The following is a 27,743-nucleotide window of genomic DNA, read 5'->3' as shown; positions in this document are numbered from 1 at the left end:
CCCATTCCCCTACCTCTTCTGCCCCCAGCCACCCAACGTTTCTCCTCGTGGGGAACCACCGTTGCCAGGCCTCATGGATCCTTCCAGAAACCATCTGAGTATTTGCTTTTGCTGCACATGTGCTGGAATCTAAACCACACAATGTAATTCAAACTGTTACAGCATCCTCAGGTTCTTCTCATCTACGTGCTTGTTGTAACATCTTTGATACTAGGTCTCATTGTGTGTAAGTCACTTTATACAATTTTCAAGGTGTTTTACCCCAGCGTATCTCAAATGAATCCAGGACAATCCTGGAGGTAGAGATGGCAATATCCTTATGCCCATTTTGCAGGTTGGGAAGTGGAGGTTCAGAGAGGCTAGGCTACTTGCCTAAGGCCACACAGCGAGTGAGTGATTAAGACCCATTTAAATGCAACTTGCCTTTCCCTTGAGGGAAAATACTTCACTCCTCCATATTGTGTTGGGTATAGAGCAGGTATTTAACAAAAAATAATTGACCTGGTAAACCTGGACTGTGTGTAGGCACAGCCAACAGGCAGGCCTGAGTAATCCCAGCAGGCCATGGGGCAGGTTGTGGATACATGTGTACACTCACATACACTCAACACCCACACGGCCCCCACCCCACACCGCCAGACTCGGGAAGGGCACCCAGCACGTGGAGTCCCTTGCCCTGGTGGAGAGGGAGAGGTGCATTGGTAGCTGGGGAGGGTCTCTTGAGAGGTCATGTTAGGTTTGGTGGGGGCCAGCTTGCCTCCAATAAACATCTTCATTTCATCCACCACAGCCTTACAAACGGGGACTGTGGATGGGATCAGGGCTTGACCGGAGCTACAAGTCCCACGAGGCCTCTGAAGAACCTGGCGACTGGCCTTTATTCTCGGCTCTTAGATACCCCGCTAGCTTCGGAGGACAGCTTCAGAGGACTGGAGCCCCAGAGATGCAGGCTGGTGCCGTTTCAGGGCCTGGGAGAGTCCCCGCGTCTCTTCAAAGTGCCCCCACCCCAGGCCTAGATGACCTCGGCCAGAGATTGACATCGGTTAAATGCCCATGGGAGACCTAACCTAAAATTACCAGCAATTTGCCTAAGGAGCCCCCCTCCCCCGCTCCTCAGTGTATTTGGCCCTTTATTGAGAACATACTTTGATGGTGCTGACAGTGAAAGAAGGACAGGTTTGGAATCAGAAAACCAGGCTCCAAACTCCCAGCGCTGGGCCAAATGATGTGGGGTGAGTCTGCCTAACCCTCTGAGCCTCAATTCCTTCATCTCTAAAATGTGGGGCTGGCTGCATTTGGGAAATGCTTTGTAAGAGGTGACATGCTGCACTGACATTACACGGAGCATCACAGAGGCACCCGTGTGGGGTTCCTGAGGGACCTGGAGCACCTGGGGTGGAGGAAAGACAAGCGGGGAAGCAGAAAACAGTGCCTGAAGCCCTGGAAAAGGGCACTAGCCCTGGGTGGAAAGTCAGGACGCCCAGTGCTGTACCAGCTGGCTACTCAGGGCTGGGGATTGTCCTCAGCCCTTTTGACTTTGCCGTTGGCATTTCCCCTGCTAATTAACATGTCATGGGGGTGGAGAGAAAGAAGAACTCAAAGCAATTGATTTGTTATTTGCTAGCGCATCTGGGAAAAGGCTGGGTGTGGGAGGTCAAAACAGGCTAAAAATCAATGCTTCATGTTCTCAAGGAAACGCACGGCTCTGTGGGTTTCAATTCTCTGTTGCTAGCGCTGATGAAAGCTCTAGGAAATCGAGGTTCAACTGCAAACTCTGGACAGAGTAGAAGGTGGGTGGTGGGGAGGAGGAGAGGCATTTAAAGCTCTTCTGGCTTTGTCAGGAGAAGGGTGAATCGGGGACCTGGCTGGTGCTGAGGGAGCCGATTAATAAGTCATCTATCGAATGAACCCATCCATCCATCCATTCATCCATTCATTCACCAAGTGTGCACTGAGCACCCAGATTCCATCTAGCCCTTTCCTGAGGGTGCTCTAAGTGTTGCAGGGAGAGAAGACAAGGCTTTTGCCCTGTAAGTATCCAGACTCACATTCAAAACAATCACAGGATAATAAAAAATTGAGTCTGCACCTCAATAAATGGCAACAGCATCTGTATCAGTTTGCATTTTTTCTGCATGATAACCATTCCAAAGCTTGGCTTTAAGACAACAACCATCTATTCAGCTCACAGTTTAGTGGGTTGATAATTTGGGTTGGGCTCAGCTGGGAGTTCTTTTGGTCTTATAGGGTTCACTTATATTTTTACGATCAGCTGGGACAGACTGATCTGAGATGGCCTCAGCTGGGAACTTATCTCAGCTTCACATGGTCGCTCATCCTCCAGTGGGTTAGCCTGGGCTTGGTCATATGGAGTCTGAATGAGAGTGGAAACGGCAAGGTCTTTTGAGGACCAGGCTCAGAACTGGCATGATGCCACTTCCACTACGTTGGTCAAAATCAGTCCAGTCATACGGTGAAGCCCAGATTCAAGAGGTGGGGAAATAGATTCCGCCTCTTGGTGGGAGGGGCTACAAAGTCACCTTGCAAGGGATGTGCATACCAGGAGGGAAGGATTGGGGCCACTTTTGCAAACTGTTAACACACCATCCTTCTAGTTGCTCAGGACAAAAGATCTGGAGACCTTGTCCTCTGTCTCTCATGTTCCATGTCCAATCCATCCAAATCTGGTCACCTCTACCCTTGACATATGTTTTGCATCTGACTGCCTCTTTTTCTCTCTGCCCCATTCCCACCCTTGTCCAAGGAACAATCATTTCTTTCTTGGTCTCTGCTTCTGCCCTTTTGTCCCTGTAGCCTGTTCTCAATATGGTGGCCAGAGGGAGTCAAATTTTTTCACTTCTCTGCTCAGACACCCTCCTTTGGCTTCTAATCTCACTCAGAGTAAAAGCCAACATCCTATAATGGCCAGTGAGGTCCTGCATGATCTCAATATTTATTGAGCCCCCAATGTTTATCTCACCTAAACTCCTACCACTCTCCCCATCTCACTCTGCTTCAACCACACTGGCCTCCTGATGTTCCTCAAAATGCCAGGCACACTGTCACCACAGGACCTTTGCACTTGCAGTTCTGTCTGCCTGGAAAACTCTTCTCCTGATATCTTCATGCTCCTTCAGCTCTTTATGGAAAAGTCACCTTCTCAGTGAAGGCTCATCTGGCCATCCTATCTAAAAATTAACCCCCCGCCTACTCATCCTCCTTCCCTGTTGGTTTTCTCCTTAGCTCTTACCATCATCAATAAATGACATATTTTCTTATATAGCTACTTACTGTCTAGACCAGCACTGTCCAATGGAAATACGATGTAAGAAATATAAAATTTAAAATTTTCTAACAGTTACATTTTTAAAAGTATGGAATTTATTTTAATAATATACATTATTTAATTCAATATATCCCAAACTTATCATTTCAACATATAAGTAATTTGCAAAGTTTTTAGTATTTTTTACATGTTTTTGTTGGTACTAAACCTTTGAAGTCTGGTGCTTATTTTACACTGACAGCCTTTATCAATTTGGACTAGCCACATTTCACATGGTGACCACACAGGGCAGTGCAGGACTAGATCACAGTCCCATGAGGGCACACGTTTTTGACTGTTATTCACGGCTAATCCCAGCATTAGAACAGTGCCTGGCAAGTAATAGGCATGCAGTAAATATTTGGTGAGTAGATAAGTCAAGTTTAAAGTCAAATGCAATTGGCCCATCAAATGCATGTGGCCAGACAGCATTAGACCCAGAAAAGGCCTGTTATCTGGCTGTCTTCATCCTTAGGGCTGCAGGGGCAGAGCTGTGAAGGAGATAAAGTCAGTCTTTCTCTCCCAGCCATGCCACCTTACTCAGCATCTCCATGATTTTTCCATTCTTTATGGACAGAGAGAAAGCCTTGCAAGTTCATCCACACCCAACATTAAGGACTTAATGTGCTACCCTCTTGGGGACGTTTGTATCTTAAAAGCAGGAGTGAGAGAGAGTAACGCTTAATCCAAAGCAATGACTCCCTCCTGGAGAATTTTTGCCTCCAGTGGGAATGTTATTACTGGCCCATGACTATCTCTTGTGTCCTAAGTTCACCCCAGGAGCAGGAGGCCAGCCAGGGTGCTTCCGTTGACAGGGAGGTCTTGGGTGGTGGTTGGTTGCTGGGTGCCCTGGCCACTGTCCTCTGCCTACCATTTCACGGTAGACTGTGTCTGGGGCTTGAGGGGGAGAGGGGGGACTTGGAAGAAGTAGGTCTTCCCTGAGCCTGCTCTCTGCAGCCAGCCCAGTGCAGGGTGAGAAGCGCTTGTCCTCTGTAAGACACTTTCACAGCTGGCATCTTATAGTCGCCCTGTCAGGTGGCCAGGTGAGCCACTATGCACTCATTCTGCATATCAGCAAGCTCAGTGAAGAGCTAGGAAGTGAAGCGCCTCAGCTGCTCTCCTGAGGCACCGTCTTGGCCTGTGGGGACTCTTGGTCCAACTGGGGGGACCTGGCCAAAGGGACATTGGCCTGGGATGATACCTACGCAGGACACCAGGCGATGAGCCGAGTGGACATGGGCACAGCCAGACATGGCCTGCCTGGGGTGGGGGACGGTCATGCTGGTGGAAGCAGATGCCATCACAGGCCATGCCAGGGCCAACAGAGTGCCCTGAGGTGACCCAAGAAGGGCCTTTGCTGTTTTAGGCATCTGGGGCCTGCTAGTTCTGAGATGGTGACAGCGTGGTCTTTTCCAGGCATCGTCTCCCTCCCGCACTCCTTTCTCTGCCTTCTCTCCCTTTAGACGTCCCCCTTCCTGTTCTCTCCTACAGCCACCCTCCTGCCTTCCTTTCTCCTCTCTCATATATTTCAACCAACATCCTCCCTCACTTCCTCCTCCCCCCCGCCCCTGTCACACACACACACACACACACACACACACCGCATCCCAGGGTGCCAGACCGAGGTGCCCATGGGCAGTAACAGTTGGGAATCTAATTTAATTGCCTCTGGCTCCCTCTGAAAGCAGGTACACCCCACCCGCTGGTGGAATTTAATTTCAGGGCATGGGGAGGCCAGGAGCTCCCCACACCCTGTGCCTAGACTCACTGGCTGCCATCTGAAATCCCACCACCAGGACTTCATGATGTGACCTTGCTGAAACACAACTGCTCCTGGGGAAGCCATCGTTGCACGGCTGTCATTGCCCATCACAGTGAGCGGGCCCTGAGAGCCAGGCTAGCAGCAGGGCGGAGGAGGCATGGGAGAACACGGAGTCAGAGGAACAGAACCCTCCTTGGGGAAGCGGGAGGCCGAGGAATGATGTTACCCTCAGTCCTGCCCACAGTATTCCTAGGGCTGGGCCTTCGTGTGGGTGTAACCTGTGTGCTGCAAATCTAAACAGAGTCCTAGTCGAAGTGGCTTTCTGCACTTGGTCTGCCTGTTTGGGACACCAGGCAATGCTAATGTGAGATGGGCCCAGGTACCCTCCCTGACACTTCTTGAAAGTTGTTTTTTTTTTTTTAATTTACTTGAGTCGTTATCAAGAATATTAGAAGATTATCTAAACTCATGACCTAGGATGAAGTACATATGGTTTACAAGAAAGCTAACCAGTGCCGTCAACAGTGCAGACCCCTCCTTCCTTGGCCAGGAATGGCAGGAGGCTTTCTGTTCTGGGTTTGAAAGCACTTCTTCTTCTGGGTTCGTTGGTTGTAATTCACACTGACCACCTGGTATGCTGGGCCACCCCAGTCCACATTGGATTTGCAACTGGATCCCTAGACTCGTTGAAGGAATTCCCAGTCTTTCTGTCTGCAGCGTCTCCCATATCAGTCTTTCTACGTTACACTTTACTTCCTTGAGTCACATTTGTTCCTCTGCTACCATGAAACCCCCCAGTGCTGAAATGCTGGGAGCCAGCTGTTTTGCACACTCCCAAGGCTTTTAGCAAGATGCTACTTCCTACATGTTCAACAGTTCATTTCCCTCCTTCTCTCCCTCCCTCCCTCCCTCCCCCCATCCTTCCTTCCTTCCTTCCTTCCATGAGTTCTTACTACGTATTAAGATCTGTGCCAAGCACTAGGAATACAGGTGCATGAGATAGAGCCAGGTCCTGCCCTCATGGGGTGAGGTCTTCTGACCATAGATACCTTCTACAAAATGCCCTTTTATGACCATAGTGGAAATGTTTTCATTGAGCTCCTTGGCATTAGATAGAAAAAAGGATTTTCTGGGATGGAAGATGCACAGAAGACGGTCCCATTACCTACAGGCTCTTTCCTCTTCTGTAATTGCATCCTGTCTCTAGCTGACCTCCCGCACCTGGGCTCCCTTCTCTTAACCCTGGTTTGCAACCACAACTGGAGAACTGGTCCTTTGCTGCTTGCTGGAAGTTTGCTGTTTAATTGTCTCATGCCCATGAGCAAGTAGGCTTCCTTAGGATGGCAAGTTCCCTCCCAACAGTGCTTTGAGAGCCAGGAATTCAGTTCCTCGGAAGAAGCTGAGCTTTTCATTAGAGATCAAAGGCTGGCCCTGGGGAAGCATTCACAAAGTGGCTGTAAAGAATCCCTCTGGTCATATCACTTCCTTTCTAGGCCGTTTGTTCCCATTGGTCAGGGAACCAAACTATGCAGAGGGAGGAAAGCAGACCTCTGGCAGCCAAGAAACTGAGCCAGGGAATAGGCTTCTTTGGGGTGGTCAACTGGAGCAAAAGAGGTTAATTCGATTTACCTGGAGTGAGGAAAAGAGCCAGAAAGAGCAGTCTAGGAAGCGGGGTTCTGGGCGGATGACCTACTTTCCACATTCTTCGTCTCTGATTCCTCTGGGTCGCACTCAAGTAGTTACCTCACGAGGTACACCCCAGCCCTGGTCCTGCCATTCAGACATCCCACAATTTGCCCCCTCCTCCTTCTCTCCTGTATCACCTCTCCAACCGTCCTGCATCTGAGTGGTTCACAAAGGATGCATTACCTAGCAACATGAAACTTGAACGTGTCCCATGAAACTTGCAACATGAAACTTGAACGCTGGAGAAGTTGGTGGGGGCTACTGGGAGGCTCAGAATATGCAGGAAACAAAGTTCTGAGCTGTATCAGTGCAGACAGAGGCTCCTGGGGCCATGTGGAGTAGAAGAAGGAGTCTCTCTTTGGACACCTGCCTGTGGGTTGCTTCTCCTCCTTGCATCTGCAGGCTTGGGCCCTGAGTACTCGGGTGTGCTCTTTGCTTGCCGCCACGTTCCTTCCTCCTTTCTCCATCACCCAGACGAGCTTTTCTGTGCTTTCAAAGACCAGTTTGGCCTAACTATGCTCAGGCAGGGGGTAGATGTTGCAGTGAATTTGCATCATCTCATGGTGGGCACAGAAGGGACCCTGGAGGTGCTCCAGGCCATTTCCCCTCCAGTGTTCACACTTCTCTGCTGGCAGCTAGCCAGCCTCTGCATGGACACGACCAGTGATGAGGAACTTTGGAGGCCAAAGTGAATTCTAAGAAATGTCTTCCTTATGTTGACCCAGATCTACTAGAAAGAGCTAATCCCTTTGCCTGCAGCTATTACCTGACCCCGAGTCTCCTCTTTGCTACTCAACACCCAGATTCTTCAGCTGTTCCTCCTCTTAGACAACTCAAGTCCCCTCCCAACCCTGGTCTCCTCACCAGACTCCACTTCATCCCTGTCCATGTTAACACAAGGTGCCCAGAATTTGTGCCAAGACCCCAGAATTTTCCTCCATCCCTCTTTATCAGTTAAACCCTATGAATTGTAGGACCTAAAGCTTTTCACAGGACTTCCAGGGACCCTGCAGGAGTTGCCTGTGACAGGCGCACCCAATTGTGCTGGAAAGACCTTGGTCTACTCCATTAAAGTTGGGGCTTGTACTTGGCATTTTCTTAGGCCAGGGAAGAGGCCTGGGGCTGCTGGTCAATGTGGACTGGGCTGAACCTACGTGATGTCAGCCACCACGGCCATTTCCCAGCATCTCTCGCAGCAGAGATTCAGACTGCTTCCCCATGGGCACCAGCAGCTGGTCCCTCGTTATCTCATGGTTACTAGGAAGGAAAGGCTTCCTCCTGGGGGAGCTTGGGATGGGGATGGGCATGGGGAGGGGAGGTGGGGCCACCAGGGCCTGGGCAGGCAGGTTCCTCTCTGGGGTAGCATGTGTGGATGGGTGTGGGCATATGAGGAGCTGGGCGCTGGGCCGGGGGACTCTGAAATGCAGCACAGGGTGGAGCACACTGCACTGGAACTCAGGAGGCCTGGACTCCAGTCCCAACTCGGCCGTAACGACCTGGAAGACCTCGGACAAGCCACCCCCCATTTTCCAGCCTCCTCGGGGTTCTCATCCTGTAGATCAAAGGCTGTATGATCTCTTAGCCTCATTTAGCTTGAATATTCAATGATTCCATGAAGAACTGCATTTCCTTGCTAGCTAATAATCTAATACTTAACTTTTCTAAGATAACGAAGGTCTTTTTTCCTTCCTTCTTCCTTTCCTCCCTCTCTTCTTCGCGCCTCCCCGCCTCTTTCTCTTTCCTTCTCTCTTCCATTCTCTCACTTTCTTGCATTCTCTCTCCCTCCATTCTTGGAAGTTTCCTTAATCCTTCTAAGAACAAAGGACATTTACTGCATGGTATTTGTCCTGAAATCACTCACTTTACAGCTGATTATTGGCGATAAAATTTGTCCAGAAATAAAATGCCAAGTATAATAGGCAAATGCCACAAATCTGAGGGGGGGAAGAGTTTCATCCACTGGGAGATTCCATCCCAGAGTTAACACCTGCCCTGGGTGGTCGAGGATGGACAGAATGCAACAGCCCTGGGAGGTAGGGTATGGGGCCAGGGGGCAGGTAAGACCCCTGGGGGTCCGGGAGAGGTGAGAGGGAAGGTCACAGGGAGCAGTGAGAGAGAGAGAGGCCAGAAGGGGTGTTTGCAAGGGATGGAACACTCAGAACTGGCTTTAGGATGATGTGGCAGCCATTGGAAGATGGATTTAGAAGTTCAGCACTGGTCTACTCTGCCTCTCTCTGCTTTGGGCTCAGTTCCGGTGCTGGACATGGGACAGAACACACAGGCTTGTCCCAACAGGAGGTGGGGCAGGAGACCTGGGTCTGGCCTGGCCTGCTGGGGGACTCCGGGGGCAGTCACGACACTCAGTGCTCAAGGTCTTCCTGTGCTTCTTACTTGGCTTCCCCGCGAGCAAGAGGAGAGGCCAGGCCAGGAGATGCCTGTGGCCGCTTCAGCGGAGAGATGTTAGCAGGTGTGTAGCATCAGGTGCATCATTGTGGGTCACGGTCTCGGAAACTGAGGCCCAGAGAAGTCCAGCGTCCCACCTGGTCTGACAGCTAGGGGAAGCACGCAGGCCTCTAAGACGGAGCCCTTACGCCGGGTGACTCTGCCTGGCTCTGAAAGCCTCTTTGGTAGCAGAGGCCTTCCTCCCTGGCCTCTTGTGGGCAGAAATCTGCTTTCAAAAAGCTGGTTTTCTTTGCTCTTGAGAGCTGGCTTTTCAGAGAGGAGTAGACTCTGACTCCAGCCCAGCTTCAAGGAAGTGCTCAGCAGAGACAGGTATCAGCCTCCTGTCCCTGCTGGCTGGCTGCCCTCCATACCGGGGGGCCTTTGGGAGGGACTGTCTTTGGCCCTCCTCTCCTTTGTGACACTGCTGTGGGCCCCGCCCTCCTGTTCTGCCCCCACCTCTAAGGGAGAGTGATGCGGGTCAGTGACCTGAGGACAGTGGGAGTCTGACACCTGGGAACTGGCCTGGGGAGGACGGGACCTGCCAGCTTCCCTGGAAATGCGGGAAGGTTTGGTTCCCATCCTATTCTCCCAGGGTCCTGCATCCCTGGGAGGAATGGGGGACGTTCGGCCTGGTTGGCCCGTGGGTGTGCAACCTTGTCCCTGAGGCCCCTGCTGGCAGGAGGCAGTTATCCTGGGGCACTGGGGTGGGAGGCAGGCCTCCCCTGGTCCTTGCCCCCAGCACTGCCTACTCTTCTCCTTCCCTCTTCACCTGAGGGTTTGAAGGCATTGCCTCTCAGCCCTGGAGTCTGAAGGATGAAAGCCACGTTACCCTGAGGTGACCAAGTTGGTGCAGATTAGAATACAGCTAGAATATTCCTCCAGCTCAGGATGCTGCCTGCTCCTGAGAAGCCTATCAGGCCACATGGATCTGCTGTCTCCACCGACATTTCTGGCTTTCTGACTTGTTGGCCTGGCTCTTCTCAGCTCCCACCCAGGCCCAGCTCTGAGGCTCCTCTGGCCCCCTTGTCTCCATCCCCATTGTCCCCAGGAAACCTGGACCAGCCCAGCGTGTCCTCTGGGTGTCCAGGCCCCGTTTCTGCCCTGCTCTCCTCCTCAGCAGGGCCCCTCACTTTATCAAGCCTTCTAGTTCCCTGGCTCTGCCCCTCCCTCTCATTGACAATTGGCTTTCAGGAAAGACCTCAGTTCAAATCTCTGCTCTGTCATTTACCAGATGAGTGTCCATGAACCTTCCAGAGACTCGAGACCTCTGTCACTGTCCTCTCCACCCACCTTGCCCACAGCCTTTGGCCCCCACGTCCTCCGCTTCTCTTTTACCTTCCCTTCCTCGTGGGGCTGTGTGGTTTCTGCTGTTCCGCCCCCTCTCCAGCTGCCAGCCGCTTTGGCTCCCTGCCCATGAGGCACGAATCAGCCACCAGCTCTTGTGGAGCACCTGCGTGTGCCAGGTGGCCATCAGGCAAGCCCCAGCACAGTGGCCTCCCCCTGCCCCAGCCCTGCCTTGCTTAGGCCCCAGGGGAGCACTCCTGCTTGAAGGTGCTGCCAGCTAGCTCTCAGGGGGTCCTCCCAGCTAGCTCTCAGGGGGGTCCTATAGCATCAGTCTCCAGAATTCTAAGGTGCACATGTTTTTCTACACATTTCTGAAACTAATTTGTGTCTTACACTTGCTGTGTTTCTTTAATGTGGTGTTTTTTAAAAAAAAAATGTAACCCCTCTTTCTCCTCACTCCCTAACAATGTTATTTAGTTCATGATGAATCCTCCAATTGATGGCATTTCAGTCCTGGGGAAATAAGACAAATGGATAATATATTCAAGGACACCTGGAGATTATTTTTTTAACCCAAAGGAGTAACTCTAATGGGAAAAATTGTAGGTTGTTTGTCGATGAGGGCATTTTGGGCTGTGTTACTCAGCTGTCACTGGTCACTGGCTTGTCATGGGCCCGACTAGTCTACCCTAAGAACTTCACTCCTCTGGTCTTAGAGACCGAACACAGCAGCTGCTACTTTCACAGACCCTACAGCACACAGGGTTGGGGTGAGTCAGGGGCCCCAGAATGGATGTCTCCTGCCTTTAATGTCCTTCTGAGCAGAGCTGATGAGACTGAGAACCCTCTGGGGATGGAGATGACAGGGGAGAGGGGGCACAAAGTCCCAGAACAGAAGTCAAAGGACTTTTGCAGGTAGAAATTGCCTGAAATACTATGAGACATATAGACACTTTTGTTCACTTTTCTCTTGCTGCCCATCCAGGAGAGAGGGCAGCTGCTCTCACTGCCCAGTGCATCAGTTGGAGGGCACAGGTTCCAGGAGAGTGGAAACCTCTCCAGGGTGGTGGTCGGTCCTCTCCCTAATGGACCTCCATAGAAACCGGAAGGGCCTCCCTCACAGGGTGGGCGCCCTCCTGGCAGGAGGGGCTTGTGGGAGGGAGGCAGCTGCTGCTCCTGGTGGTCGGAGAGGCTCCACCAGCCCCCGAGGGGGAGGACGCTGGCCTGCTCTGCCTGCTCAGTCCCTGTGCACTGCAGCTTTAAAACCTTGAGCTCACCCGGGCCTACTTGCCACTCTCTTTCCCTCTCGATTTCAAATCAGCTGGCCTTCAACCAGCCCCAGTGCGTCAGTCGCCTGGAGCCACTGCTTTTCCCTCAGTCCCTCCAGCAGTCAGCCAACCAGGTATTTACCGAGTGCCAGCTCCAGGGAGGTGCGTGGGGATCCAGAAACAGCAAGACAGGAAGCTCAGCCAGCTGGGGGCGGTGAGTGTGAAGACGCAGCTCAAGGTAGCTACTGCCAGGTGCCAAATGAGTGGTAGTGACAGGGCCTTCTACAGGAATGCAGAGGAGGAAGGCGTCCCTGGGGGCTGGCAGGCAGGGGAGGCATTTTCTGAGTTGCTGAGAGATGACCTTTAAAGACAGGGAAGGCAGCAACCAGCATGAGCAATGGCCCCGCGGTGGGAATGTGCTGGAGTGTCTGGAGATCCGATGTCGGGAGGGCTTGGGCGGTGGGGATCAGGGGCATGGAGCTTGAGGATCAGGCTAAGGGGTGTGCATCTCACCAGTAAGCAGTGGGGACGCCCCCTCTGAAGGCAGACCAGTTAGCAAACTTGCCTAAGATTCTTTGCTCTATGTACGGAGTTGGTCTTTTTCTTTTGGGCTGCATTGTCCAACACGGAAGCCGCTAACCACAAGTGGCCATCCGAACTAAGGTGTGTTGTAAGTGCCAGATGTACACTGGATTTTGAAGACTTAATATGAAAAAAAGCCCAGTGTAAAATATCTCAATAATTTTTTTATATTGAGTACATGTTGAAACAATATTTTGGATATACTGAGTTATATAACATATACTATTAAAATTAAATTCACCTGTCTCTTTTTACTTCTTTAAAGGTGGCTACTAGAAAATTTACAATTACATATGTGGCTCACATTGTAATTTAATAGACAGTGTTGGATAGGAGTCTTTACAGTATTCTTTTTTTATAAACCCCCTTCCCTTCTTCTGCAGTCATGCCTGTCTTTCACTTTGTTAGCTTTCGACAGCTCTCCTTTCCCTTCTTGCCCTCCTTCGTTTGGTCACGTGGACCTTTCCTCCTTTTTTTACGGTATGATAGATGGTGGTGAGGGAGAAGGGGGAATCCAGAGCCTGCTTGCTCAGGCTACAGCCCCTGGACTCATGGAGGCCAGAATTCACCAGGCAGAGGAGGCCCTACTGATCTGGAATGCTGGTGGGAATTAAGGTTCTAGATCATTCTTTTCTGGCTCACTTGCAGTGAGCCAGAAATGCATTTTATTTCCATTTTGTTTTGCAAATATTTATTTTTAAAAGATTAAAAAAAATCTATCAATGGCCTGCATGTCATTTACAAAGTCAGATAGCTCCAATATAAGACACATTTAGTAAATCAGCAATTGTCTGCCCCTTGCCCTCCCCACCCTAGTCCCACCACTAGAAGCTCAACATTTCCAACTCTTCTTCGAGTATTTACTTCCTGAAATATATAAATTACTAAGTAAATTTCTAAATAAATTCTTTTACTGCTCTTCGTTGATTTTTCAATTTTGACATTGTCTATTTTCTTCTTCTTATGGAAGAAATGTCCTTTTCTGTTCTAAAATAGTTTATTAATGCTTGTGTTATTAATATATAAATACTGTTCACTGCTGAACCAGGTAGTATGTAATAATTACACTTTCTGAACAATTTTTTCTCTTCCTAGAGGTAATAATTGTCTGCTTTCTGGGACATTTTTACAAATTCTTACCAAATGCTCTACAAAATTGGAAAATTCCTTCAAATACTATTTTCATGTGGCCAAATCTGACGGTAATGTTATATTTTTGATCCACCCCCAGCTACCCCTCAGAGCGCCCTCCCTCCTCCCTGCCTTGAAATGATTGCTGGAGGCCCTGTACAGCCATGTGTTTGGGAAAGCCCCCCCTTCCAGGTGTCATCCCCTATTTCTTTGCTCCTTTCTTTTGATTTGCATCAGTAGTTCTTTGAGAAAGGGTGTGAGAAGATTAATTATTTTGAGACCCTCCATGGTTGAAAATGGCGTTATTCTACTCTCACGCTTGATTAATAGTTTGGCTGGGCACAGAATTCTAGATTGAACATCTTCCCCCGACACCCCTTCAGCACCTTGAAGGCAGTTGCCCTACTGTTTTCAAGCTTCCAATGTTACCCTTGAAAAATCTGGTGCTATCCTGCTCCCAGACCCTTCGAATGGGACCAGTTTGCTTTCTCTCTGGAAGGTGTCAGAATCATCTCTCTGCCCCACTGCTTGGACATTTCCCAGGGAGATGCCTTGGTGTGTGGTTCTTCTCCCCCCTCCCCCCATTTTGCTGGGCACTCAGAGGGCCTTTTCTATCCAGAAGCTGACCGTCAGTTCTGGGAAATACTTTAAATAATTTTTTTCCACAATTTTCTCCATTCTTTCTCTCTTACTAGAAAACTGTGGAATCTTCTGACTGCATCCTTCAACGCTGGTATCTTTTTCCTCAACTCCTTGTTTTCTTGTTCTGCTTCCTGGGAAATCTCCCCAGCGTTATCTTCCAACCCTTCTGCTGAATTTCAGATTTCACCTCTTATATTTTTAATTTCCAAGAGCTCTCTTGTTTTTTCATCGCTCCTTTTTTTTTTTTTTTTGCGGTACGCGGACCTCTCACTGTTGTGGCCTCTCCCGTTGCGGAGCACAGGCTCCAGACGCGCAGGCTCAGCGGCCATGGCTCACGGGTCCAGCCGCTCCGCGGCACGTGGGATCCTCCCGGACCGGGACACGAACCCGTGTACCCTGAATCGGCAGGCGGACTCTCAACCACTGCGCCACCAGGGAAACCCCTTCATCGCTCCTTTTAAAGGAGCTTGTTGTTGTCTCATGGACCCGACATCATTTTTCTGAGGATATTAATTCAAGTGTTTTGAAGTTTATTTTTTTCGGATCCTTGCGTTACTTCTGTTTCTCTGAGTTTATTTATTTTATTTAGTATATTCTTTCTCTCTTTTCACTTTGTAATCTTCCTCAAGGGACTGGTCATCCTTGGCTGTCTGTTCATATTGAAGAGTAGATCACTAGTAACTTCCAGAATCTGTGTGTGTGTGTATGGGTATGGACCTTTCAACTTACGGGCTTTATTATGGAGTCGCCAGTGGGGGACTCAACCATTTTACGGAGTACTCCCAACCAGAAGGAACTGTAGAGCTATTTCTGGGGTCAGTTTCCAACCTGGGGCTGTGGGGTTGCAGGAGAGGGGCACCTGAGTGGCAGCACCCTCTGAACCAAGAGGCAGAAGGGAGCAGGGGTTTCCAGAGTTCCATGTATAAGACTTTCGCTTAACCCTCCCGTTTGAGCACGGTGCTGCACCCCTGTCCTCCTCTACTGGAGCCTTTCTGGCTCAGTTTCCCTGCAAAATGCCAGGGCGAGGGAGCGGCAGTCACTGCCCTGCATGGGAGAGGGGAGATGCCCTGGGCAGAACTGCTCCTCACAGAGACTGGCCACCAGCCTCCCTGTTCTCAGCGCCGCCATCTCTCCTGCCACCACAGGAGTTGTCCTGACCCTTCCAGCAAGTGTGGCAAGATCTGTCCGCTTCTCGTTGACTGCGCCTTCATTAGGCGCTTGGTTTCCAATTCCTCAGCTCTGCTAATTGCTCCATCTGCTTTCCACCTTCCAAAAATCTGTTGACATTTGTTGCCTGCTGATGTCACCTCTCCTGTTCTCTCTGTCCTTGTCTGTTTATTTTCTCTTTATGCCTTTGCTCTCATTTCAGTGGGGTTTGGGAAGGAGCAGATATATGTTGAACCTGTCGTGTTTAGCAGGAAGCCTCTGTAAAGCTTCCTGAGGTGCCAAGTTCACTTCCTTCCTTATTAAAGGACTCCAACGCTGAGAGCTGGATCTTTGCTTATGGAAAATTTGTAAGGCTTTGTCATCATCAAGGTCAATGTTATTTAGAAGGTAGTGGAGACTAGATTAAATGCAGCGTTGAGCCCAGCTTATTGCTGGAAACCTCTGCTTTTAAATAAATTATAATATTATAACAAATTATCTCATTATTACTTAAAAACTTTGTGGGATTAGATTTTTTATTTTTCTTAAAATTGCATGGAAAACAACTGCTGGTTGTTTTCTCTTTGGAAATTTGGGCTCCCTGTCGGCTGGGTCCTGGCTAGCCAAGTCTTCAGTAGAGCTCAGAGCTTGACTAGGCTGGACTCAATGTTCTCTGGGCATCGATTTAAAAAGGTAGTAGGGTCAATAAGGCTGCATGGGAGAAATTTAAGAAAGCCAAACTGCCTCCAGGGACCTTAAAATTCCTTTAACAAGTGTGTTCATTTAAAAGAGGATGCTTATCTATTTATTAAACAAAATACTCCCCCCACTCTCCAACACATACTGCACAGAGCCTTTACTAGGGAGCATCGATGACCATTTGTATACAAAAGTGATGACACTGTTGTGTTCTAATGAAGGTCTTGAGTTTCACCAGCTACAGGTTGGGGGTAGGGGGAGATGGGGTCTGTGGGAGAGGGGAGCAGGGCTGGTCCTCATGGAGTCTTTGTCATTGCTTCTCCAGGTGCCCCATTTCAAAGGTCTCAGCATCCTCACGCTACCTCCTGCCGCCACTTCCATCTGGGCCCCCCCCAGCCGCAGCAGCTCGCTCCCGACTTCCCCCTGGCCCACCCGGTGCAGTCGCAGCCGGGCCTCAGTGCCCACATGGCCCCGGCCCACCAGCACAGCGGCGCCCTGCATCAGTCACTGACCCCGCTGCCCACCCTGCAGTTCCAGGACGTCACAGGTCCCTCCTTCCTACCTCAGGCCCTGCACCAGCAATACCTCCTGCAGCAGCAGCTCCTGGAAGCTCAGCACCGCAGGCTCCTCTCACACCCCAGGTGTGTGTGCTACCTGGGCAGGGGTTGGGCGGGGCGGGGCGGGGGCAGGGCCCAGCGCTGGACCTCTGGCTTCTACCCTGCCAGGCTTGGCCAGCAGTCAGTCACCAAATGAGTCTCTGCGTAGGAGGCAGCTTTTGATCCACTTAGAGGCATTTGTTTCGGGCAGTGAGCGCTGCCTTAACCTGATACGGGTTCCCTCTGTTGTTAGTGTGTGTCCCTGTCATATCGCCCAGGTAACTGGCCAGGAGCTGGGTAAGTGGTGGGCTAGGATGCTCACAGTGGACTTTTCAATGCTGTGGGAGACTAGACTAGGGGACCCCTCACGTCCCCTCAAACTTCATGGTCACCAGATTCTAACATTGGAGGTCCCTAAGGGATACCTCAGGACAGGGCTGGGTCAGCCCTGCCCTCAGAGAGCCCACCGTCTGGTTGGAGAGACCAGCTATGAAACAAGTGCAGAGTAAGATGAGACAATGCTAATCAAATGGGGCTGAAGTAGCTGTGGGATCCTGGGCAAGTCACTTCACCTCTCTGAGCCTCAATTGTTAAGAGAAGGAGCTGTACAAGTTAAGTGGTTCTCAAACATTTTTGTCTCAGGACCCTTTCTACACTCTTAAAAGTTACTGAGGATTACAGCAAGCTCCTGTTTATGTGGGTTATGACTATTGATACTTACCCTATTAGAAATTAAAACAAATTTAAAAATACTTATTAATTCATTTAAAAATAACAATAGCAAAGGTATATGTTAACACCAATAATATGTTTTTCAAAAAATAACCGTATTTTTTGCATCTAAATCAGTGAAAAGAGTGACTTTTTAAAAATACATATTTACAAATCTTTTTCATGCCTGGCTTAATAGAAGATGGCTGTGTTCTCAAGTCTTCTTCTGCTCTCAAATGTGGCAGAATCACATGTCATGTAGTTTCTAGAAAATTCCACTGTTCACTTGTGAGAGAATGAGAGTGAAAAAGCAAATAACATGATAGTATTATTATGAAATTCATTTTGACCTCGTAAACCCCATGAAGGGGTCTCAGGGACTGCCAGGGTTGCTTGGGGCACACTTTGAGCACCTCTGGACTTGATGATCCTTAAGGCCCCAAGCATCTATGTCTGTAGAGGTTGGGGTGCCTGGGACAGAAGGTGAGTGCTGTAGGAGGTCAGAGGAAAGAGAGGTCATCATGATCTGGAGTGTTCAGGGAGGCCTTCCTGGAGGAGGTGGCTTTGCCCTGGGCCATGAAAGCTGGGAAGAGTGTGGAGAGGGTGGAGGAGAGGAGAAGAGCATGGTGGGAGCAGAGGGGGTGCACAGAGGTGGGAGAGCCTACAGGAGGCCGGTCTGTGTGTCCTGAATACATCCCACCAAGGACAGAGGGGAGCAGTAGGAGAAGGAGCAGAGAAGCTGGAGAGACCGGGTGAGACAGCTGATCTGCAGTAGTCACACCCAGGGAGAGGCTCAGTATAGTGGGCAGCCCAGAGACAGCGGGAATTTCTGAGTTATTGGCTGCTGCCCAGGAAGCTTCCTTGGAGTTTGGGACGAGGGCTGAAGGCCGCTGCTCCACACGCAGGCTGTGGGCTGGGGCTGCTGAGCACTCCTGGGGGCTGGGCTGGCCCTGGGCAGCCCTGACGCCTGGATTCCTCCTTCCCTTCCGGGCAGGCGGAGTCAGGAGCGAGTGTCTGTCCACCCTCACCGCCTCCACCCCAGCTTCGACTTCGGCCACCAACTACAGACACCTCAGCCCAGGTATCTGGCTGAGGGCACTGACTGGTGAGTGGGGTCCCTGGGGGAGGGAGGGAGGAGGGTCTTGTCTGATCCACGGAGCTCCTGTTTCCTTCACGTCAATGATGCCGGAGTCCTAATCTTCAAGCCCCAGCTTTTGCCCTGTCCACCCTCAGGGCCAGATGGCCCCCCAAGGTCCTGGTTCCAGCAATGAGCCCAGATGTGGCTAGGGGCCATCATGTGCCCAGCCTTGGGCTCAGTGTTCATGGTACTGCAGGGGAGGATGGGACAGGAATGCAAAAGCATTTCCCAAGCTCAGGGAATGTTGTGAACCAGTGGTCCCTGGGAGGGGGGCGGAAAGGAGAATCTCAGGAGCTAGCATGGTCAGGGAAGGCTTCCTGGAGGGGGTGGGCCTTGAGGAGTCCAGAGAGAAGTGCCAGGGCATGCCAGCCAGGCAAAACAGGCTCATGGAGATAGAGCCAGCTGGGTTGGAGGCAAGGACTGGGGAGATTGGCTGGGGAGAGGTTGAGGGCTTGGTTGTGGTGTCTTTGTAGGCAGCGGGCCCCTGTGACGTCTTCCCACAGTCTCCTGCTCTCAGGGCAGAGGGCTTTGTTGCCCTGGGATGCATCATTGCTTTGTTTTGGATACTTGGTCCCACCCTACTCACAGGTTCTAGCTCAGGGGTGGGCTGACCTAAACTAGGGCTGGATCTAAACACCTGAACACTTGAAAAAGATGTGTAGTTCACTAAAGTATTTAGAGGTAAAGAGCATCATGCCTTCAACTTATTTTTCAATAGTTTAGGGAAAAAAATCCACGGAGAACTCTGTGTGTGTGTTTGTATGTATGGATGTATACGTGGAGAGAGAGAAGGAAATAGAAATGCAGTAAGGCAGTAAAATTTTAACACTTGGGGAATCTGAGTGAAGAGTATCCAGGAAGTTTTTGCAACTTTGAGGTAAAAAAGTGTGTGTGTGTTTTAAAGAATGTAAAAACAAACAAAAAACCTCAACGGAAAGGGATGGGCTATTTAAAAAACAGACGTACATTAGTGTCATTACTCAGCCATTTAGTCAGGCAAACTGGTGTGGGCAAGGGTTGCTTTGGAAGCAGCCTAGGACCAGACACCCAGGATGGTTCAAAAGGGTAGTTCTGGTTGACTGGACGCTAAAGGTGCTTCTAGGTGCAGGAAATGGTTGATTTAACAGGTTCCGTGTCTCCAGCTTTTAGTAGTTCTCAGGTTTTCTCTGTTAGATTTAACGCTCTCCTAAAATATAGATTGCACCACGGCCAGCTTCAGCCCAGACTTTTTCTAATTAGCAGATTCAAATTAGGAAGATTTAATTGTTGTTTGGATGAAATTCTGTCCCTCAGTAGGCAAGTCAATCCAGTTTAATTCTCTTCAGCACACAGAGCACCTGGGGTCCTTGTGTACGGCTGAGGGATCTGAACAAGGTCCAGCGTGGCAAGTGGGAGGGGATAGGAGATGCGGTGAGGCGGGTGCCGCTGAGATGCGGAAGGCGCGGTGCGGGTTAGGCCGCCGACTTGCTCTATTTGGCCAAATCTCCTGTGCTCCTCGCTCATTTCTGTCGCTCTGCATTCCTGACCCCTGTTTGCCTAGAGAAACAGAGCGGCGGGGGCCCTGAGAGGCTGGTCTGTGCCCCAGCAGGGGACGCTGGGAGGGCCCTGGGCTGAGTCCCGCCCCGGGTCCACCCGGGGCCATTTCTGCCTGTCCTGTCCCCACTTCCCAAGTAGGAGGCCCTTTCTCCTCCCTGTAATTAGCTCTGCTCCAGCAAGGGCCATCCAAGTGGTGACGAGGGGCTTTTCATCCCACCCCTCTTTTCCAGGGAGGCCTCTTCTGCCAGGAGATGTGAGGTCTGGAAATTAGATGACAGGAAATGCATTGTAGGAGGGGCTTCGCTCACCCTCTGCAAGGATCCCTGGGAGGGAGGAGGTGGGGAGTGTGTCTGCGCACCCCCCCTTTCCTTTAGAGAATCATCAGAAACCACTGACTTCTGCCCTAGTCATTCCAGGAATTGGCATGCCCCAATAGCTCTCGTCCAGCCCCAGGCCTGAGGCTGCCTGGCCCTCCCCCCATTACTTTAGGAGATTCTAGCCCTACCCAAGCAGCTGTGCGCACTGAGCATCCTGGCCTGGGAGTGTGTGGGAGCAGCAGGCCTTGGGGGATAAATCCTCCCCCATCTCCCCTTTCTGGCCTGGGCCTGATAACTTGACCCTGACCTTGAGCCCTGCTCCAGTGTCTCTGTCCTCATCGTGCTCCTTTGACTCAGTCCTGGGTTCACAGTTCTGACTCTGCCCCCAGTGCAGATGGCAGCCTGCGTGGCCACACAGCCCTAGCCCTGCCTGGGCACCTGGGAGAGGGGGGTAGGGGTGAGAGCTTCCTACCATCCTTCCCCTGCAAGCAGCTCGGCCTCAGCAAAGGAGCCCTGTTCGAGGATCCTGGGTTTGGGAAGGGATTTTTGATGAGATGATAAAAGGGGATCCCAGAGCCCACTCAGGCCCAACCTGGGCAGATCACCTCTCTCATCTGAGGGTTGAGGTGTCTTTTGCCTCTCCACTCAGCATTCCTAGAATTGGAGGGATTCTGTTCCCAGTTCCTTGGGACTTTGCTTTTGGTAGAATTCCCTGAACATCTCTCTGCTACTTTGAATCTGTTGGATTCCCTGGGACTGCTGGGCAGGTGCTAAGAGTCAGAGTTTCTGCCACGTGAGGTGCCCCGGGGAACTCCTTTCTCCGAGGCAGGTCATGGGGTGAACCCAGGCGAGGATCGGAAACCCTGGAGCCTCTAACTGGCTAGCCTGGGGCCATGGATAAGGCACTGGCCTTCTTCAGGCCTCCGCTGGGCCTGCAAAAGTGAGGGACTGGACTAAGAGAATTTCTAAGTTTGCTTCCAACTGGCTCCAAGAGTTACCTCATGTCCCAAGTGACAGACTCATCAGGAGTTGTTCCAGGGATGTGGGCTAATATATAGAAGAAACGTAGGAATATATATATATATGTCATACTGTATAGCATCACAGCTGGAAGCAGAAATTCCTTTAATGATCCTCATATTAAAAAAAAAGATAGGGCTTCCCTGGTGGTGCAGTGGTTGAGAGTCCGCCTGCCGATGCAGGGGACGCGGGTTCGTGTCCCGGTCTGGGAAGATCCCACATGCCGCGAAGCGGCTGGGTCCGTGAGCCATGGCTGCTGAGCCTGCGCGTCCGGAGCCTGCGCTCCGCAACGGGAGAGGCAGCAACAGTGAGAGGCCCGCGTACCGAAAAAAAAAAAAAAAAAAGTATTTGTTGAATCAGGCTTTTTTTCCTGTAGTTTCCCCTCATCTGGATTTTGCTGGTTATGCTCTGGAGGTGTCACCTCAGACGCCCCTTGGTTTGCTAAACTCACTATACACTGGCACCCAGGTTGCGACTTGAGCAGATACAGCTTCAACTTGCATTTTCTGGCAAAAAACACTTCATACGAGGTGCTGTGTTCTTCCAGCAGATGGCTGGTTGTCTCTCCTGTGTGATGTTAGTAGCAATTGATAATCTTTGCCCAGATCCTTTATTTCTTTAGGGGATGAAGGAATGTGACAAATAATTCAATCATTCCTTATTCATTTATTAGCTAGACAACTTTCATAAAGAGCAATTTTCCTTCATCCACGATTTGGTTACCCTGCAGTACAGTTAACAGAGGAAAGGCAGGATAAATGTTTGGTTCTTCCCCTTTATTTTCTATTTTATTTTACTTTCTGCGGTACGCGGGCTTCTCACTGTTGTGGCCTCTCCCGTTGCGGAGCACAGGCTCCGGACGCGCAGGCTCAGCGGCCATGGCTCACGGGCCCAGCCGCTCCACGGCATCCTCCCGGACTGGGGCACGAACCCGTGTCCCATGCATTGGCAGGCGGACTCTCAACCGCTGCGCCACCAGGGAAGCCCCTTCCCCTTTATTTATTAGTTTTCAAAATGAAGCATTGGTTCCCTTGCATCCTTCAAAGGGGACCAGTTTTCTTTAGCATCATTTCATTCTCACGGATTTGAACCTATTTGATGTATTTTAGTCTATTGCAGTTACACTCATTGATACAAAATGCCCAAAGTCTGCCAGTGGGAGCCTCTCCAGGATGGTTCCCGAATCCTTTTGACTTGACCTTGATAACTTCCTTGCTTTTAGTTATGACAAGATGTTTCAATCTCACGTTGCACTTTTTGTTTTTTCTGTCTCAGACCAGAACTTAGCCATTTTCCAAGGAACACTGGATCCTTTTCAGTTGATTGATTTTTAAGTGAAATGAGTTTCCTGTATGGTGAGGAGCAGGGGCGGTGGTCCAGGAGAGCTTTCCTGCCTCACAGCTGCAGGTCCCTCTCCTATTATTTTCTCAAAGTGGTTAAAGTATGGCCTCTGCCCCCCTCCACTCTATCTGGAGCTGTCTTTCCTTTGCTCTGTATCCGTGACCGGCTTATTTGGATTCCTCTTTCAGCATTTCTCTCAGGGACGGGCTTTGGTGCACTAGTCTCAAGTAGTGTGAGGCCCAGACTATACCGGTCCCTTCGATCTAGCAGAGCCCTTCCTTCTCCGAGTCTCGGCTCCCTTCGCCGTAAAGAGAGGGGCGGGGCTGGGCGAGACTGAACCCCTTGCAGCTCCGGCAGTTTGTGACTCTGATTCTACTCGACGGGCTTGATGTCTGAGGTCCCTTCTGCAACCCGATGGCCGGATCACCTGTGCTTCACCGTGGCTGTGTCCCTGCAGGGATCTCAGTGTGGACACCGGCTTGAGTCCCGCTCAGTTCCAGGTGCGGCCCATGCCCCAGCACTATCAGCATTACCTAGCGACTCCTCGAATGCACCACTTTCCCCGAAACTCCTCCTCCACGCAGATGGTGAGTGAGAGGCTCTGCCAGGAAACTGACTCCCTTGCTGCCTGTTGGTGCCAATGGTGGGCTGAGGCCTGTGGCTCCCTTGTGTCCTGCCCGGCTGTGTCCTGAGCACAGGCAGGTCAGCCGCTCCCCTCCCCTCCCAGCTCCTATTCCCAACTGGGCTTGAAGGGGAAAGAAAGCAAAGCTGCTGGACCAGAAGCCAGCAGTGCTGAAAGGAGGTGGGGCACTGGGGGTGGGGCAAGGGACCCTGTGGCAGGCCCCGGTCTGGGGGCTGGGAGGTGGAGTGAGGGAGGGTGGGGGGAAGGCTCAGGGCTAAGAGCAAGCAGCGTAGTCCCTGGACCCCACGTGACCTCATTTAGTTAATTTATTGGGTCAGCTTCTCCCGGGGCTTTGGTTTTACTTATCCGTGAAATGGGATGAAGATGCCTGGTGTGGGGAACACAGGAGACCCCAGAAGTGGCCCCTGAGGCTGCCTGCTGATCTGGTGCTGCCTTGTGCAGAGGGCCGGCCTTCAGCGCCGCAGGGTGTGGCGACTGTGGTGGGGTTTGGGGCCTTTGCGTCCCTGGCATCCCGAGCTGTGTGGAATGAAGGTGAAGATAGTCCACTAAAGCAGCGAAAGGCTGATTGAAAACCTTATTTCCAGACAGCTTCTTCATGCTGCTGCCCTAGAGCATAATTCGGCCCTTCCAGCCCTTGCCTTTGCCCTTTAACCACTCAGCACCTCAGTCTCCTCCTGTGTAAAATGAGAGGCTTGGATGAATAATCCCAGAATCCTTGTCAGCTCGGAAGTTCTAAGGTTCGCCTTAAGAAGCACCATCTCCTAAGAATAACAGCTAGTGGTTATTGAGCGCTCGCTGCATACCAGGCACCGTTCTAATCACTAGCCTCGCAAAAACACCACACGAAAGGTTTTATCCCTGTTTTACAGATTGGCAAACTGAGGCATAGAAAGATTAAGTCCAGGATCGTGCAGGAGTAAGCTGAGGAGCTCTGACTCACAGCTGGAGACAGGGTGAGGGTCAGGGTGAGGTGAGTGAGGCAGGGCCGTGCAAGGAAAGGATCAGGTCCTGTTTTTATTTAAAATTTTGATAGTTTGTTCATCATGGGTTCTTTGCATTAATTTTGATTTTAAAATACTACATTAAAGTATTATTTATCTTGGTTACTGAGTCATTCGGTGCCTCCTTAAATTTTGTGCCCTCACTTGCCCCACCCTGTTCTGGGCAGTACAGAGCAGAGGGGAAGGGAGTGAACTTTGCCATCCGACTGCCTGGGTTTGAAACCATGGTTCTGTCACTTACTTCATCCGCTTGTGTCTCACTTACCCTATCAGCAAAATGGGAATAGTAATTGCACCCAGGTTACAGGTCAGGTGAGATGATTCAATTAATCGTTTGAAGGGCTTAACAGTGCCTGCCATGAAATAAATGCCCAGTCAGGTTAGTTGTTACTTTTTACTGATTTTGTTATTCTTTCTGGGGCTGGTTCGGCCCAGGCTTGGTTCTTGATGAGGACAGGGGGACACAGGAGGAGGAAAGACAGTGCTTCCGAACACCACAGCATCTCAGGGGTGCGCTGATTGGCTACGGGAGGGGGAGTCAGAAGCTGGGCTCTTGGAGCCTGGAATCCTGTCTGAGGCGTTTTCTCCCCAACAGGTCGTCCATGAAATCCGAAACTACCCTTACCCTCAGCTTCACTTCCTTGCTCTCCAGGGACTGAATGCCAGCAGACACACCTCCGCTGTTCGGGACAGCTATGAGGTACGCCCCGCCCCTCTGTCTGGGGACCCTCCCGTCAGCCTGGCTCCCGCCGGCTTGGTGGAGATGCCACTGTCCCCTCTCCCTCCCCTGCGGGTGGGGAGGGCATGGGTGGTAGGCGTAGCCTCAGGGTTGAGAGTAGGAGAGAGAAGAAGAGAGTGAGTAGAGATCTCGCAGTCTTTGAGCATTTGACAATTCTTCCCATCGACGTGAATGCTCTGCAGGTCTCTCAGTGCCCCTCCTCCTTATCATGAGTGCATGCGTGTGTTTGCACGTGCAGAATGCACACATCCACATGTTCTCTCTTTGTAGGAGCTGCTGCAGCTCGAGGACAGGTTGGGAAATGTGACTCGGGGAGCTGTACAGAACACCATTGAGAGGTTCACCTTCCCCCACAAGTACAAGAAGGTGAGCCAACCAGCAGGTCAGCCTGCATAGTTGGGGTTGGGGTGGGTACGATCTAGTTGACCCTGGCCCAGCTTTCCACCGAGGGGCACGGTCCGAACTCTAGAAGCTTTTGCTCTGGCTAGATGCTCTGAAGCTCTGCTACCTTCCCAGGGTCTTCTCCCTTGCTTCTGCCAGGTGTGACCAGGAAGGGAGCTGGGTATGTGTGTGTGCATGTGGACTTGTGAGTGGGTGTACAGAGAGATGAATGTTTGTATCTGAATGAGGAGGGCCAAGGGAGCACCTGCACTGCAGGCTAAGATTTACCTTAGAAAAGATTCCAAGTCCAATCTCACATGTGGACAAACAGGCGGCTAAGCCTTCAGAGCGTAGGTTTCCAGTCCTCGGTGAGCGTCAGGTTTGCGTGGGCTGCTTTTAAAGCCACAGATTCACAGGCTCTACCCTAAGCCTGTGGAGGAAGACTCTCCAGGAAGACTCTGGAGTAGGACTGGAGTCCAGGAATTGGAGTTAAATTAAAAAAAAAAATTCAAATAAATAAGAAATTTGGAAGTAACCAATCTGTCTTTCAATAAGTAAATGGGTACGTAAACTTTGGTAGATCCATACAATGGAATATTATTCCATGATTTAAAAAAATAAGCTATTAAGCCATGAATAGATGTGATGCAGAAAATATGTATTAAATGCATATTAGTAAGTGAAAGAAGCTGACTTGAAAAGGCTGCATACTATATGATTCCAAATACACAGCATTCTAGAAAAGGTAAGAGTAGACGGTAAAAAGATCCACTGTTGCCAGGGGCTTTAGGAGAGGGATAGGCAAATGAATAGGTGGATGATAGGGGACTTTTAGGGCAGTGAAACTATTTTTTATGCTACTATAATGGTGGACATGACATGACATTGTGCATTTGTTAAACCCTTAGAACCCTAATGTAAATTAATGGACTTTATTAATAATGATATATCACTCCTGGTGCATCAGTTCTAACAAATGTACCACACTAGTGCAAGATATTAATAGGGCAAACTCTGAGTTTTGAGAGGGGAAGGGAGGGAACACACTGTATTTTCTGCTGAGTTTTCGAATAAACTAACACTGCTCTATGAAATAAAGTCTGCCATGAAAACAGGTAAATAAATACTTTTTTTTTTTTGCGGTACGCGGGCCTGTCACTGTTGTGGCCTCTCCCGTTGCGGAGCACAGGCTCCAGATGCGCAGGCTCAGCGGCCATGGCTCACGGGCCCAGCCGCTCCGCGGCATGTGGGATCTTCTCAGATCGAGGCACAAACCCGTGTCCCCCGCATCGGCAGGCACACTCTCAACCACTGAGCCACCAGGGAAGCCCAATACTTTTTAAAATTTAGGAATTAAAAGCTTGAGAAGCACTGAGAAACTTGGAGCAGGAAAATGCTCATGGTGGTCACGCTGGAGCCCATCTTCACCCCCTCAGGAGGCCACAGGCTGCAGTGGCTGTGAGCACTAGGTGTTGGAAACAGACGGGGCCAGTTTTGAATTTCAGTTTTACTACTGTCTTTGGGCTGCTATAACAAAATGCCTTCTACTTGGTGGCTTAAACAACAAACATTTATTTCTGACAGTTTTGGAGGCTGGGAAGTCCAAGACCAAGGCACTGGCAGATTTGGTTCTTGGTGAGGGCTCTCTTCCAGGCTGGCAGACGGCTGACTTCTTGCTGTGTCCTCACATGGCAGAGAGGAAGCTCTGGTGTCTTTTTCCCTTCTTATAAGGGCACCAATCCCATCATGGGGGACCTACCTTCATGACCTCACCTAGACCTAATTACCCCCCAGAGACCCCCATCTCCATCACATTGGGAGAGGTGGTTAGGGCTTCAACATATGAATTTGGGGGGAGGGGGACAAACACTCAGTCCCTAACCACCACTTAGAGCTGTGTAACTCCAGACAGCTTACTTGGCTTTTCTGGCCCTTCCCTTGCCCTTTTTCATGCAAAATGGGAAAGATATGTTAGTAGCTGCCATAGGGGGACTCTGGGGATTCAGTGGGACAGCGCATATACACAGCTTAGCACCGTGCCCAGTACCTGGTGACCGCTCTCACCTTGATTCTAGGCTTGCCCAGGTGCCCATGGTGTCAATGTCAAAGACCATGAACCTTGGTCTATGCTCCTCATGGAGGCACTGGATTTATCCATCAGTGATTCCAGTCAACATTTACTGACACATCTATTATGTGTCAGTCATGGATAGTACGTTAATAGAGGAAACAACAGTATTTCAGTAAATAAGTGTGTCATCTGCATGGAGAAAATGATCATTCTCTGGAGGGAGAGCTTGAAGCTTCTGGAGAAGGATGTGGAAGGGAGTGAGGTACGTTCAGGAGCCCGGGA

The 27,743-nt window shown here is 50.6% G+C and overlaps 1 protein-coding gene across 2 annotated transcripts in view; it reads left to right on the top strand.

The window, feature by feature from the left end:
• ARK2C (arkadia (RNF111) C-terminal like ring finger ubiquitin ligase 2C) overlaps positions 1-27,743 on the top strand; it is a 106,232-nt gene that overhangs the window by 71,202 nt on the left and 7,287 nt on the right. The window contains exons 2-6 of one of the 2 annotated variants that reach the window (XM_067699201.1): positions 16,293-16,608; positions 18,269-18,379; positions 23,084-23,213; positions 24,866-24,970; positions 25,280-25,375. In XM_067699201.1, the coding sequence (XP_067555302.1) occupies positions 16,293-16,608; positions 18,269-18,379; positions 23,084-23,213; positions 24,866-24,970; positions 25,280-25,375 (758 nt within the window). Of the gene's footprint in view, positions 1-16,292; positions 16,609-18,268; positions 18,380-23,023; positions 23,214-24,865; positions 24,971-25,279; positions 25,376-27,743 lie in introns of both variants that reach the window. The other variant, XM_067699200.1, reaches the window with a different exon arrangement.

This window comes from Pseudorca crassidens, chromosome 12, assembly GCF_039906515.1.
Source record: "Pseudorca crassidens isolate mPseCra1 chromosome 12, mPseCra1.hap1, whole genome shotgun sequence".
NCBI lineage: Eukaryota > Metazoa > Chordata > Mammalia > Artiodactyla > Delphinidae > Pseudorca > Pseudorca crassidens.
This window is presented reverse-complemented; position numbering and strand designations above follow the sequence as displayed.